General features: G+C 33.4%; 1 protein-coding gene across 1 annotated transcript in view; it reads right to left on the reverse strand.

Annotated features, from left to right (window-relative positions):
* LOC106718200 overlaps nucleotides 1-17,028 on the reverse strand; it is a 35,089-nt gene that overhangs the window by 17,346 nt on the left and 715 nt on the right. The window contains exon 2 of the mRNA XM_045679878.1: nucleotides 16,404-16,537. Coding sequence (XP_045535834.1) covers nucleotides 16,404-16,537 — 134 coding nt within the window. The remainder of the gene's footprint in view (nucleotides 1-16,403; nucleotides 16,538-17,028) is intronic.

Here is a 17,028-nt window from a genome sequence, read left to right on the forward strand (position 1 = left end):
GGCTTTTAGTTTTCATTTGGCTTCAAGTCACGACATAAAATAACAGAAAGACGAAAAAAAAAATTCTCCAGTTACCTTACCTTAAAATTAATTATGGTAATGTTAACAAAAAGTACCACCAGCATAAAGTAGAAATTATAAAAATTACTGACGAATTGAGAAAATTCTCCTTTTTGAAGCCGGTTAAAAAGATCAATTTCCTACGAGGTCAATATTTGTGCCGAGTGGATGATACGATGTAGATAGCAAGGGTAGAAGCATGAACAATGCGGTGGAAATGGATCACTTCAAGAGCCCTCCTCGAGCCTGCGAGTCCGCCACTTAGCACCGAGTACCCCGATCACTGTTCGTAGAAAGCAAATATTTTTCACAGTAGAAAAGTCACAGGTCTTTAAAGGGACAATATACTGTGGATGGTTATTAGGTATTTTATTGGACCTGGTCTTTTGTTTCTGGCAATCTGTTCTCTCATCTATCTATTTTATTGTCTTTGGTAGTATATTATTTTTCTCTATATTAAGACTGTCCATTTTCTTCCACGCTGTTCTGTTTTTGCTGAGAGTGAAACAAGCGGCCTTTACTAAAAGTGGGATCCATATTTGAATATAACAGACCAACAATACTAATAACTTTAAAACTAACAATACTAACAAAACGCAATTGTAAATATGGAAATAAAAAAGGCTTATTATTATTATTACTATTATATTAAGACTGTCAAGTCATCCGATACTCATCCTATCAATAGAGAGGGAATAATCTCTCTCGTAAAATTAAAAAGTCGCTAGCTTTCAGTTTTTTTTAATAAAGACACTCATTTAAAGATAAAATTTACTTAAAAAAAGACAATAAAAAATACTTGCTAATTAATAATTTAAACACGACTCAAAATGAATATTCCGCTATCTCCCGGGCCATGTAACACCGAGCTTTTAAGCTGATTGCATTATGATGGCAATTTTAAAGAGTATAATAGTGAAGGGGCGCTCGCAAAACTCTTTAGCGGGATTAAAAAGGTCAACGTACATTTGACAGAGGTCGCTGCAGTGTGAACGCAAGAATACTGCATCGAGCGAGCTCTTTGATGAGAAAAACTCAGTGAACTCGAATTTATGCTGATGCACACTTTGGATGCAGTTTTACATAAAGTTTGGTATTAAGCAATTTTTTATAAGTATTTTTTTTATTTTGAGAATTAGAAATTCCTTAACCAAACCTATGACATGACTACGAGTCTATTGTATTTGCTATAGGTACTATGGTTCTAACTTTAAATTTAGAAATAGCTTTCAGCTTTAACAAGTTAAGTTTTCTATAAGTTGCTGGGTTGACCAGACATCTCGTAGAGATCTTCAATTGAATAACCAAATAAACTGTTTCCGCTCATCTCTTGCTTAAGCTTAATTGGCGTAAATTCAATAAACTAACAATTATATTTGAGCGAGCGAAACAATAAGACAATCTTTCCACGAAGAATGTCAATAAAACTACAACAATGTGGTCGTATTACTCTTTGTTAAGTTCGTTATCATCAAAGTGACCTTTCTAATCACGATCATAATGAGAACTAAGACCTTAAATAAGATCCGTAAAATAAACAATTGAGCAACGAAAACAATTTAACATATGACTAAGTGGAAAATATAAAAATAATTGAATTAGTCATAAAGGCAAGTGCGCAAACGTCACATGTTTGGTATTCATATGCATCCTTAATCACGAATCAAACAAATGCGCAGCTTTTCATAATAAATACCTGCAACATACAAGTAGTAAAAAAAATCAAGATATCCGACTGATGGCACCCCTATGGCATTCCGTGGAAAAATACGAACGGAATGATATGTCACTCTTCAAGATCAGTCGACGTGTTTTGCCTCCAAAGGATAGTATATCTATGAATAAGGTAAAAGCCTCACGGACTTTAAACTTTAATCGGAAAATTCTGTTAAAAAAGTGTCTCTCGGCAACAAAAATATCAAAGATAAATATATAAATTACTTAGTAAATTTACGTTTAAATTTAAATACAGCTATTACCCTTTTTATCTTATATGCTATATATGACGTTGATATAATTTGTGTAATTCAATCAATCGACAACGAGCGTGTTTACACTGTGACGTCACCCGATTCAATTGCAGATCAATGATTACAATGTGCTCTCAATGAACGACAGGCTAAACAATGTAGGTGAGCTCCGCAACATATGCCGGCTTAATAACTTACAACGGAAGTGAAAAGTCCCTTTTACTTCCTGTGCAATGACTCAGTGAAAGACGATAAAAAAATTAACATTAATTTGTAACTAAATGTGGAACAATTTCCATGTAAAATAAAAAAAAAACAATAAGATTTCTATCGATCTCGTAACTCATTATATGATTTTGAAACATAAAATAGATGAAATTAATCAACTCTAAAATAATCTACTTACAAGGACGATGCTCAAGTCACACGACTTAGTATGTACTTCTCTTTCATATATCTCCATCAGCCTTCATATCTGTTCACTCTCTTCTTACGCAAGTGCTTTTTCATACAATCCATCTATACTTTTATTTCAAGTAAAAAATTAAATTATTTTTGATCTTAACTATGTATCTCGAAAGTTGCTAGTGTGACATCAGCCTAATAAACATTGCATTGCGCAGGCGTGGTATATTTTGATAACAATCACCACGCCCTCTCGAGAGATGCGAGAACATCTTTGTTTGCTCTGCTTTAGATAAGTTCATATCTTTACATCTCTTTGCAATGATAAATATCTGTTGGCCTTGTATCGTATGAAATGATAACTTGTCTCAATAATAAGATTCGTTCAAACAAAGCTTTACGTAATTGTTATTAAAATTTACAATCATATGTGTGTTAAAAATAGCTTTATGTCTCAGATCGGTTTGAGGTAAATTTTATGTTGAATGCGCTTCCTGTAATAACATTCCAAGATTTGCAATGGTGCCGACGAAAATTATTAGTTATAAATGAAATTTAAATCAAGAAAACGATGAATGATATATAAGATTGCAATTACACGAGCAGGATTTCTAAATAAAATCTTTGAGTGTACATCATCCTAATTACAGCAATAATTCATTACAAATCTCATAGTACATAAACAGCAACAGCACATACATCATAATGCAATTAGTACTTCGTTGGTAATCAGTCACGTATTATGTATTTAATATGCGGACTGATCCATTAAATATTCAGACGGGCATCAGTTCGCTGACTAAAAGAGCTCCTTTTATTAATACAACGCGTACAAACGGACAAGCGCAATTAGCGAGCGCGTGACGACTGTGAGTCACAAGCTACTGCGCACGGGCATGCAACGCGATGTATCTCTAGGGTTCGCCAAATTAGATTGCTAGGTAATCGAAAGGTGTTTACAGGATCCTAGTGGATTTTTCTGGAGATTTCGAGAACCAATCGCATTAGATTTTATTCAGTAAAGAGGAGGGAACATATTAAATGGGGAGGATAAAATCGGCTAACGGAGTAAGGTAAGGTAAAAATCAGGCTCAACCACGGGAAAGAGATTCTACGGTCAAGTCTGTCCAATACATTGCATTGGAAGTCGAATAGATTGTTATTTCTCTATTTACTGGGTTCGAAATGTTAGATTAGTTCTATTGCAATCCACAATATTATACACACATCTTTTACGTGTGACCTTGACCGTGTATGGTACTTGCACTGCGTGGTATGACGTCATGTGTCTATTATGTGCAATACTTTTTTACCTGCTGTGTAAATTCAACAAAGTAAATAGTATTCGTTGTACATGTAATTTGAACTAAAGGAATCGGTAGTTAATGTGTCACAATATTTCGAAATTATAAAAATAAAAACAGCATAAATAAGTAAAAAGTAACATATATGCAGCATACGATTCTGCATTTTCCTCAAAAATATATAACTAGCTGCCAAACTCAGACACATTATATAGTTACTTAAGCGGTATATTAAAACTAAAGTGACCTATAGTAACCGTTAGTGACTTAGGTAATATGTAGTTAACTACATAAGGTCCAACGAAGACATTGAAACCCCTCCCTCAGGTCCCTAACAGATGATCCGGAAGACGTTATTGAATTGATTAGTATTTTCTCCGAGGGCTCCTCTTTCAATATATTTCCGTTTAGTCTTTAAGTTACAGCCCTTTAATAAAATGAGTTACCGAATACATAAAGGGACAAAGAAAAAACTTCGCTGGAAAAAAATTCATTACTCATAAATTTTTACGAGAATGTAAAAAAGTAGGTACTCTTAAAAAATCTTCATCGGTAGTTCGCACCTAGTGAAACACGTAATATGTAAAACATGCGAATGTAGTGCAAAGTCCAAGAATCTTGGCGCCGTCTCGTTAAGAGGGGTCTAGTGAAGTATGATTAAATATATCGATAAATATAATTTTTTATTTCCCAACAGCCTATTGAAAGGTGACAGATAAAAAAAACTTATTATACACTGTTTTACACACACATTTCGTATCCATTTGAATTAATAAAATATGACGTTTTCTCATTTTCATGTAATCATGAAATTAGTAGTTTTTCAAAAAACTACTGTGTGTATTTTAACAGTTAAAATTGTTAGCGTTAACTGCAATAATGGTGTAGTCAAGCGTAAAGAATTAAGCCTATACTTAGTTCGTCAGTTATAGGACAAATTTAAGGGTACACAGAGAATTAGACTTCAAATTGAAAGGATTAGTTTAAAAAAACTATTCGTCATCTAGGGTTCTAAATATCATCTTGTCTCGCCTATGGATTGCAGTCTCATCACTATGTATACGCGAATCTGTTAGCCAAATCGCGTGTTTTCACAAGCACTCTGATTAGGTACTGCTCATGCGAATTGTGACGGTACTCGCGTGGAATACGGATTCTCAGATACACTGGCTGCAAAATAATTGTACAAGACTTTTTCAACTTTTTGTACCTCTTAAAAATTATAAATTTTTAAAACATGAAACATATACTATTATTAACTGTAGACGTAGAACTAGGCTTTAGGAAATCTTACTTATATTATAAATGTGAAAGTTTAAATCAATGTTTCCCAAAGTGGGCGATAACGCCCCCTTAGAGGCGTTTGAAACCTAGGAGGGGGCGATAAGAGGCCCAAAAAAAATGGGTGGCATTGAAATTAATGAAATTGTGGTTTTTTAGTTTTAGGGCTGAATATAAATTAGGGGGCTCTAAAATATAATTGATTTTCAAAGGGGGCGGTGAAAGAAATAAGTTTGACAATCACTGGTTTAAATGGATGGATGTTTGTTTGTTTGAAGGTATCTCCGTAACGGCTCAACGGATATCAATGAAATTTGGCACAGATGTAGAACATAGTCTGGAAGAACACATAGACTACTTATTATATTGAAATAAATAAGTTTATATAAAGAGACTGCGATAAAAGAAATATGTGATTTTTTGCTATTACAATAGAAATTATTTTACAACATCTAAGTAAATACAAATATGTAATTTATGAGAGAACCGTGTGAGGTGCATTACCATTTAACCAATCTCAATAAGTAATTAAATTTAGCAAACGTTGTTACTTACCGAAGAGTAATAAAAACTCACCGTAAAACTAATGCAATACATTCACACAAACACAATCATAACGTACCATTTTTTAAGTTGCTCATTGAATCCGTATTAAAATAAAAATGTAGACGCTGTACATAATGTCCAGTTTCTCGAACGACTGTAACGTCGATAATTAATCGAGTGATGAATGGAATGATCGATGAATGGCGATACGATAAACACATTTCGTCATCTGCATCATTGGTGTACAATGCACTTCGTAAACATCGAACAGAACAATGGCTTAGGCGAATGTGCCAATACAAGATAGAATCTATTCAAAGAAATAATTTTACATTTTAATAATTTAATAACAAAGAATATATCGAATTACATAGTTTCTAACGGTAATATTTGGAATTACGAACATAATGATAACTGTAAACTCGTCTCTGGTTAATATCATTAATCTAGTGAAATTTTGCAGTGTCCCTAATAACCTATAAAATAACCACCACCAAAATGTCACATCTTATATATATATATAAAAGAAAGTCGTGTTAGTTACACTATTTATAACTCAAGAACGGCTGAATCGATTTGACTGAAAATTGGTGGGCAGGTAGCTTAGAACCAGGAAACGGACGTAGGATAATTTTTACCCCGTTTTCTTTTTTTTTTATTCCGCGCGGACGGATTCGCGGGTAAAAGCTAGTTTATTTTAAACACTACAAAGGTTTTGAGTTTAAAAACGCTTCTTCGAGTTGAAAACTTCCGTCAGCTTAAAGAAGCCATTGTAAAGCATCCAGGTAATTGTAAACCAAGGAACTTATCAAATGATGTCTGGCTTTAAGTCGGTGTATAAATGAAATACAATATCTCCAAGATATGCAGTCTGCCTTTTACGCTACGTCTACGAAATTAACTCCTATTATTTATGTTCTTCGGTAAGAAGGATCCGCGTGAAAGACAAATTAAGTATATGGATGATGCGAAAAGATTTTTGAATGTCCGCTATCTTTATAAGCCTATCCCACCTTTAAACGTTAAGCGTGAGAGTGTCTGTTTATATTGATAAAGTCGTGACGGATAAATCAACAAATCACGGAGCGTCATGTCCGTGAAGTTAACGGTTGTTACCGTCTCATTGTTGTAGTCACTTGGCGTTCGAGGCCTAAGTTTTTAGCGTTGGAATTCTAAGTTTTGCATAGTAATGGCAGGTTTGTGAGTACTACGCCACAGAGCACTCTTAAGATGCAATACTCTGTGAGTGGTAGGGGACGGAGTGTCGGAGGGTGCGCACTCCTCACAGAGTCATTTTGCTTTCGAGACAAACGACAATTACCTTTTTTCAAAGCTAGAAAACGTCTAGGTTTATAATGGGATTTTTAAATTACTTATATGTTGTGAAAAACCGACGTCCAATAGTGGACTGACAAAGGTTGAATATGATATTAACAAATTTATAAGATACTTAGCAACAAAAGTATTTCACCTACCTCGATAAAGGGAAAGAGGTAATCAGTATTTATACATGCTTTTGTTAAGGTTCATCCATATCAAACATCACTAATATGCGAAAACACGATGTTAAATATTAAATATGACTCAGCTTGTTTTCGTTTAAATCTATGGAAAAAATATACTGTTACAACAACACTACAAAAATGCTATAACCTTTATCATATGATTACGTGATTATTCTAATAGGAGAGTCGACGCGGGGATTTTGGGATTTACTTGAACGTGACAAAGGCGTGATAAGTGAGAATCTTACACTCAATCAAGTACTCCAATATAACTTACGAACAACCAGCATGTCTTCTGTCGTGACCTTCCCCAACTGACGTATTTTACGGACAGTCAAAAATTGTTTACACATAATGATTAATGCTCAAAAATTTCAAGATAACTGGCCAGATTAAAAGTGACTAATTAAGATGTAACCAAAATGACTCAGAAGATGTTAATCTCAAATCTAAAAATACAGTCAAAATCTGTTATAACGACATCGAAGGGACTACTCATATTGAGTCGTAAAAACCGATAGTTGTAACAACCGGTGACAGGTATTAATAGGAAAGATATGTATATAACATTCAGCCAGGACCTTTGATTTTGGTCAATTTAACCGGTATGTTGTTCTAAACGATGTCGCCATAAACGGTTTTGACTGTATGTAGTTAAAGGACAATGGGCATTTTGGGCCAACATCTCAACAGTGATGAAACCCATGCCATTTGAAAGAATATGGGGTGTTATTTAATTCATACTATGGCAGCCATGTCGAAATCGAGTGCGAACATGGTGTTTTCGAGCATTCAAAAATATAATAATTACTATGGGAGTTAGTAGCATTAGCGTGTTGTTTTATATTTAAGAGAGAAAAAACATGTTTGTTTGTTTATTGCTTTATTATCATTTATTACATAGATTTAAACATTTTTTTCGAACTACAATAATATTTTAATAATATACAAACATCTGTTACATTTTTGTTTCGGTAAAAAAACAAAAATGTAACAGATTTTATTAAATGTAACAAATATTATTGTAGTTCGAAAAAAATGTTTAAATCTATGTAATAAATGATAATAAAGCAATAAACAAACAAACATGTTGTTTTTTCTCTCTTAAATATAAAACACAACACGCTAATGCTACTAACTCCCATAGTAATTATTATATTTTTGAATGCTCGAAAACACCATGTTCGCACTCGATTTCGACATGGCTGCCATAGTATGAATTAAATAACACCCCATAATCTTTCAAATGGTTTCATCACTGTTGAGCATTTAGCCCAGACTCCATACAAATTTGCCCATTGTCCTTTAGAATCACATTCAAAAGTGGCAAATTTTCAGGCGCCTATAGGGTATAAAGTACACCAAAAATCTCATACTAATTTTGCCAAAATTGACGATGATGATATGAAGGTATTGTCACAAACATTAGTACTAGATAATCAGATATTTGAACAACGACCACGTACGTTCGAATCATATTCTAACACAATAAAAGAGCTTAGTTAAAATGATCTGATAAATGCTAATATTTTACATAAAAAATCAACCCATTTTATGAACCTAATTTCTAGGCTCCAGTGTGTAAACGACCTGTGTAACCGCGATCCGTTTATTCAGTCGAAGGCGTGACATTCAAGCAGACAATTACGTTGACGAAGGTTACTCATAACTAACATAATAACGAGATAAATCTGCCTATTGTCAACCTAAAAATTGCAAAGATATGTAATAAAACTAAGAGATATATATTCAAAGATTTAACTTACATTACCGTTTAAAGTTTTAAGGCTAAGTGTAAGGATTTATGCTATAAATGTCAAATATATAAAAAATATATAATATATATTATGCAAGTCGTCGTTATATTTTTTGTGAAACTAAATTCGCTAGGTCAACAAGTCAGTATTGTATCCGTATCTTTGTCAGAGTAACTCTGAAGAGCCGCTGAGATATGAAGTTGTTTGCAGATCATCTAACTGCGACCCGCATCGGGCTCGGTGCCAAGATGTAGCGCCATAGCGCCTACTGCATTGACAGTCACACTAACACAACTACGCAATGAAATCAAAACGTTTTACGTCACTTCATAAGGTTGAAATTTGTATAACACGTTACATACTCGTGTAATCGTCTCAGACGTAGTCTAGGGGTTTTAATTTAGGGCTTCAGAATCCATTGAGCGAATCCGCTGAGTACGTAAAAGCTTTCAACAAGGAGAATTTTAATTAAAATGGGTACCTCTTTGGATAATACGGATTTCATCTTATCCATAAAATAAGAAATAATTCAACAGTTACATATTGTTCTCTACGCCTCTTTCAAAGGTGTTACAAATACTTATAAACACATGCATACGTTAGCATTGAAACAAAAATCAATGAGAGTTACGAAAAATGATAAACAAATAATTAAGACACACACACAACTCACAACTGTAACCCAGAAGGGTAGACAGAGACCAGGGGGGTAGGTATCACGGACCTCCATTTGGCGTTGCCAACGAACCTCCACAATCCACTTTTCTCCCAGGAATTCGGATATAATATTTTCTTCACATAAAACGTTATAACGTTGAGGTGTAATATAACACCACAGGCCTTAGTACTTAGGGTCAGTATCCGCATGTACTAATTAGCCCATTACAACGCGATCATGAATCAGAGCAGCTGGGACAGCCCGGGGACATAACTCATCAGACCATCATTTATTTGGCACCGCATCCAAGTTCTATTCTACGCGGTGATGCATTGACACGTGGAGTACATCAAATAAAAGCAAGCAAAGATACTTCTTTGCCAGGCATGAACAATGTTTTGGAAATAAATAAATTGCAAATTTTTGGCCTATGTAATTAAATTCCATCCTTAAAAGTATATGAATTCTTCACATTATGATATAAAGAAATTATTAATATTTCTTACAATACTGGAATATCTAGAATATTCTGGAAGTCGTTTAATTTAATACTTAAAGCCTTTCCAAAACCTTCAATCAGATCAAGATTTCGAAAATTGCATTCCACCCTCCTCTTTTCAGATTCATATAGAGACATGTCTACGTGCTATTTGGCTTAAATGTCTTTGATGCAATGTTCTATATTCATAAATACCACACAGAGCAATATAAGTATCAAACTAAACCACGGACAGACAGACAAAAGGACATGATATATACTTGATATATACATGATATATACTTGAGATTCTGGATTGTGTTTTATTTAGTTATATCAATTTTACTTTGCATTATATTCTGTGTTAGTAGTTACTTATTAAATAAAATGTTCAATATTAAAATTAAACAGTTAGGTTTCTCCTCGGGGAAATTAAAGTAAAATTTATAAAAATTACATGTCCCTTCGATCTGGGACAGGGTTCGCCAGGCGATCACCAATAGAAAAGCAAGTAGAAAAGCTTGCTATTCCTGCAATTCATTTTTTTAATTACATTATGTGTCTTCTTTTAAAATTGTGCAAAAGCAGATTACAACTATCATATCTAAAAATCATATTAAAAAAATTATACAATTAACCGTAATTCACGTGCATTGTACAGTAAGTTTAATTGACTGTAAAGTCTTACAGTGATTTATAATCGCGCTTTTGTTTATTTAACAGATTACGGTGAAAACATTACAGGTTCCGGTTCAGATTTATATACTTACATTGTTGTAATTATGTGCTAATTTTTATAAATTGGATGCGCAAAGTGATACTTTTAGTAGGACAAGCTTTGAAATGATACCGCTATATAAAAGCGTATTAATTTTTCTTCATAATCAATGGCGCGCCCTGGGATCCACCCTGTCCATTACCTACACTGCGCTATTAACTAAATTAAAATTTGACATTCCTTTGAAGCAGAATTGCGTTTTTTAACATAGAGGTCGTTTGATGGGCGGCCGTTTATTCTACATACATTTTTACTTGGTTCCGTTATTCATGATGTTATAAGATGTCTTTCCAACATTTCATACATCAACTCTACAAACAGAATTCTACCCATTTTTATATTCCCTCTGTTGATTTATCATAAACTAGCTTTTACCCGCGACTCCGTCCGCGCGGAATGAAAAATAGAAAACGGGGTAAAAAGTATCCTATCTCCGTTTCCTGGTTCTAAGCTACCTGCCCACCAATTTTCAGTTAAATCGATTCAGCCGTTCTTGAGTTATAAATAGTGTAACTAACACGACTTTCTTTTATATATATATAGATCATTTTGTATATTCCAGGGACGATATCCAGTGCAAGTAATACAAAAACCACAAAAAAAAAAATATAATCCAGTATGTCATAACTGACGTAAGAAAGAACCTTGTTTAGTTTACAAGGCTGCGTCAAAGTCTGGGTCGTCTCGCGAGGTGGTCGCTGACTCACGACTTTATAAACAGACAGACTATCACTTTTATTAGCACCGACGGTAATTAATACTCGAGCGAGTGCTTGTTCTGAGTTATATCGAGTGATAACAAAACTCTTTTGCCCAATTCATCCGATCTCCAATGTAGTGATAAAGCTTTCCTGATTGGCATATTCCTGATATATTTGAGACATTGCGTTTACATTATGAATACTTCACGACCTTGAGTATTTTAAAATAAATTTATTACATTATTACTTAGTCTTGACTAGGACGTTGTCTTCCGTCACATGTGGCGAGGAAAACGTTAAGTATGAGTGTGGAGTGGGAGGGGGAGAGGTGTGAAGAGGTAGGAGGTGACATGATCAAGAGGGAAGACAAGTGAGATGATGGAGACAGATCGACATGGAAGGTGAAATCCGAGTGCGTCCGACAATATATGAGTGAGATAAAGAAAAAAAAGATAAATAGTTATTAACTAAATTTTTAATTATCGACACGTAACATTTATCTAACCGTCACTCACATTTGTGATGAAAGTATTAAAAACAAAAAAATGTATAAAGAAAAAATACGCAGGTATGAATGATCACATTCCACGTTTACACGAAGATACCGACTAATCACCGTAATGTAAAAAGTGAAAGATATAAATAGGCGCATAGTCATATGTTTGTCACATACAGACGAGGTGATCGATATAGCACATATTTGCCTGTGTGAAGCCACGTGAAAATATTGTACACAACCGCCCACCGTATTCCGATTCTATTTAGACAGCGAATTAAATTTAATAAATAAAATCAGTTGAATGGATTGGTTGACATATCAACCAATTTAAAACACAAAATAGAACTATATTATAAATATTATATAACCTTCTAAAACCTATAATCATACAACTTCAAGAAGCAAACTATCCAATCAAAAACAAATGTGATACATGACCGAATTACCAGGGTGACATAAATGGGCAATGATATGACAGATCCACGTGGGGCGCGATACTGTCGCAGTTCGCTGACCCCGCGCCGTCCGCTGATTGCGTGCACATTTTTGTGCGTCTGTGAGGAACACACGCATGCACACAGAGACAGGATTGCCCGGACGGGATACTACTTGCCTTTTTGATATGAGTACCGACCGTTGTATTAAATGTAGCAAAAGTTTTATGTATACCTTAAACGTTGAGGTAACATTTACAACCAGAAAACAAGAAGCACGACTAAAGAAAAAAATAAAGGTTTAAAGCTAACATAATTCATAAATGCATTAGAATAAGTTAGAATCGTTAAAATCTTGCATGACAACTTGATAATATTGAGAGCATCTTTAACCCCCTAAATGATAAATTTTTCTCACACTAGATAACAAAATAGTACAATCCGATAAAAAAACATTATCGTTAATGGTAACCTTAGCTGTACGGGGCAATTTGAAACTTCGCAAACTTTGTACAACGCCTGTTCGTAATGGAATTTGCTCGACGCCAAACCCGTGTCTACAAACACTAACACGACATGGAAGCTATTGGGTTTATTTAATTAAAATACACTTTATTTAATGTTATAAAAATTAATTCAGACATGCAAGAATAAAAGCAGTTCGTAAATAAGATTTTGAAGAACAATTTTTTGGGGCTGATATTTTTTTTTAAATTGAAAGCTAGAGACAGTCATTTCAAAGCTTGTAATTTAATAAGCTAGTTATCCTAGCTACCTATTGATGATCTGAAACTATTAGTTGTATCAAAACAGCTGCAACGTTGTAATGAATGAGTTGGAGGAACCTTACCACTTTACGGTAACTCAATACAACAGTTGGTGGTAATAAGGCGTCTTTTTTTCTTCCTTCCGCTGTTTACAGTTTCAAAGCGGCCGTCGCTTGCCATCGGGCGTACGATGTATATTCATATTAATTTATTGCACAATAACGTAAATGCATTGCACTTAAAACCTTTTTTCGATATATAGCATTTTGGCTTAAAAAAACAATATGTTGTTACAAGTTTTTCAGCAGTATGAACTCACGGTTTAACCGTGCACACCACACTGTGCTTGAGACCATTTAATATTAAACATTTTCTTCTTTTGTTTTGCTTAACAAAAACAAGATATTTCTCGTTTAACGAGGCCGAGGCACCGAGAAAAAATTTAAATTATTCGCATACCTTACAAGGAATGTTCTTCGAAACATCATACAATTTTCCAAAGAATTATATTATTTTTATAATATAAAACAATTAAAGGTTAAAATGTGCGTCATTGGCCCTTTAGAGCAGATTCAAAGGAAAAATTCAGAAAAAATACGAGACATAAGACTTTTAAAATACACTGTCTAATACGAAGATTAAAACCTTAGTACAGTCGCCGAAAACCACGTTATTCCGCTTACAGAAAAATTGTTTCTTGCAACAAGACGAATTCAGCCTCTTCTGTCTCTTTTCTCATTCTCATGCAAATAACTAATTAGATAGCAGTGAATAGCTCAAACGACGGGATGATAAAAAATAGTTCTTTGCCGTGTACGACTGTTCGACCATTTTTCGTAAAGATACATATAAAAGCTGGGTCCGGATCAATTGACTGTAGCTTTTAAAATGGAACACCGCTATATTCCCTGATTGTACATGCTTAATTAAAATCTATATTTAAACGTTTTATATATAAATACTAGCTGTCGCCCGCGACTCCGTCCGCGCGCAGTTAATAAGCTTATATGACACGTTCGTAGATTTACCATAGCAGCGCCATCTATTGATTACTTACTCAACCCAGTCGAAAGGTATCGACATCTGTTAGAATCATTTGGAGTTAACAGATAATTGTAACTGTCAAATAATAACAGACAAATAATTAGCAATAAATTAAAATTGCGACTATAATTTGAGATTTAAACTATCCTATCTCTCAAGTTGGATCGAACTGCACATGGTGTGCGAATTTTATTATAATCGGTTAAGTGGTTTAGGAGTCCATTGCGGACAAACATTGTGACACGAGATTTATATATATTAAGATTAACGGAAAGAAATGTCGTGTTACATATCCTCATGTACTATTACATTTTTAACAGACACAAAAAATGATTTTTTTTTTACTAAAACAAACACATTTACAAAACGGACCTACTATTTGGCTATTTACCTTGAATCGGTGAGCAATAATAAAGGGCTTTGCAATTTAATAATAGTGAAATAACAGATGGAAATCTTCATAGCGAAATATGAATAAATAAAATTATATATTTATAAATGCATCATAAAATACGTCATCAGAAGACCAGTATTTTATTCGTCGATCAAAATATTCATTACTACTACCCATAAATTATAGTTTTTATTTATTTTACATTATAATAACTTCAACATAGTCACGTGAAAACTGATTTCGGTCAGATTATTTTTATTCATTCCATGTCCACGCCGTATATGATAAAAAAGCAATACGGAAAAGTTTCAATGCAAGAAATACTTGCCAAGTAAAATATGATATTAGTTTTTGTTTCCTGCCTTGTCTTTTTTATTATTTCAAATAAATAAAGTACAGAGCAAATAATGTAATAGCTGAAAACATTTTTTACAAAGTCAAGTTGCAACGAAGGCAAAACGGAAGATTACGCTTACGCTTTACGTCAGTGTACGTGATGGTGCGACAAATTGTGTTTGATTTTTTTTTATTTATATAAAATATTTATTGACAAGTTCATTGACACCAGCTGTCCTAACCTATAGATAGAGTTCTTACATAACCCATCATTACTGTAATTATAGCAACTTATAATAATTGCTAAGGAATCTAAAAGACCTACAGGCCTACCTTGTAGTAGATTTTACTTTTTACTGAGTAAGGATATTATAATAGTCAAAAAAATAGTACAACAATACATGTCTCGTAGATATATTCTTAAGAAACACAATTTTTTTTTGCTAATTCAAGTAATGATGACTTTTACTAGTAAAATTTTTACAATTTTTTTTTCTATACGCGACCGTAGATCGTTTTCAGTGTAAATTATATAAAATAGAAGAGCTCTGGTTGAAGACTTTTATAAAAATACGCACCGAATTTTGAAATCAATACTTTTTTTAAAAAGTCACAGTTTTTTAACAAAACAAAATATTAAGAATTATTATCATCCAAACATATAATAAAACATTATAAAGAGTTTTAAATTAACAACATTAAAATTCCTTTCCCTTGTTCATGTGCAGGAAAAATTATTTAATAACTATTGAATAATAATAGATACTTGGAGTTGTCTTTCAACTTAATATAACTACTAAATACAATCAAACCTGATTAAGCAAGAGTTCAAGGGACCGCAATATTTTATAGAGGTCTCCTTCTAACCTGAATTTCTCGCTTATTTATTAGGGCCGGACAATGACTCTCACTGATAGAGGTATCACATTTATCCAGTTTTTGCTTATCCGGATTTGACTAATTAAATATTCTACAGGTGCCCAAATAATTGATTCTATTGTTGTATGACTTTTAGGTTTTTTTTAGTTCAACTTAAGATATACTTAAGTGTTTTTGATTTTAAATACTTTAACTAATCATCCATTACTCAAAAATATATAACACTTACATGTAAACAGTAAGGTGTACAAAAACCTGGTATTATATACACTATAATTATTTTCATAATAACTAAATAAAGTTATTCTAAAGGTGGGTATAGACTAGAGCATTTACTTGTAACAAAACGAGCCACTCTATGATATGTTGTTGTGTATCACCCTTTAACGAACCAGACGTGCTTTGGTAACTATGCTTTTACCTGATCATATCATTTATCAAAACGTTACATTACATAAAAATGCTTGAGAAAATACTCTATTGTATATTCACCCTTACAAGACAATTATTTCTAAAAGATATATTGCAAACAGATTATCCAACATGAATATTTCATATTTATATGACCATGCCATTCTTATAATCTATATAAAAAAAGCACTCCTACCTTGCAGTCTTTATGTCTGTAACACCAGGTACATCCAAAGAGTAGTCCAAGAGCTGTGATCACCAGTGCCAGCACTGGTAACATATACAGCCCCTGTGGCATCCATCCTTCTAACACTGCTGCTTCATTTGTACCTGGAAAATAGTTTAAACTGTATTCTTTGATTTGAAGTCAATAAAACAAGCCACATTGAGAGGATATTCAGATTTCATACATAGTGAACATTATAGTATTGAACTTAAGTTATTTTGTAAAAATTATGGAGTAAAGTGTAGCTAATGCTAGCTATAGTTTAGTGAGAAAAAGTGTTTGACTGGAGATGCTATGGCTTGTATAAAGTTTTGCAAAATTAGTGCATAAGTCCTAGGAATTGCAATATTTTTCTCAATTCCAAAGGTTTCCTTCTAACCCATGCTTCTTACTTATGGAGGTTGTATAGAGATTTCACATATATGCAGGTTCAACTGTTTTATAAACCAAAGTATGGGACCAATAAGTAGCATATTAGATTTGTATAGTCAAACAACAAAATATTGTATATAATAATGTATTGTCAGCCAATAAGTGAATAATTCCAACGTCAATATTACACTATTTCATACTTGACTAGAAGACTCTAAGTGAC

The sequence above is a fragment of the Papilio machaon genome, chromosome 10 (assembly GCF_912999745.1).
Source record: "Papilio machaon chromosome 10, ilPapMach1.1, whole genome shotgun sequence".
In the NCBI taxonomy this organism is placed as follows: Eukaryota; Metazoa; Arthropoda; class Insecta; order Lepidoptera; family Papilionidae; genus Papilio; species Papilio machaon.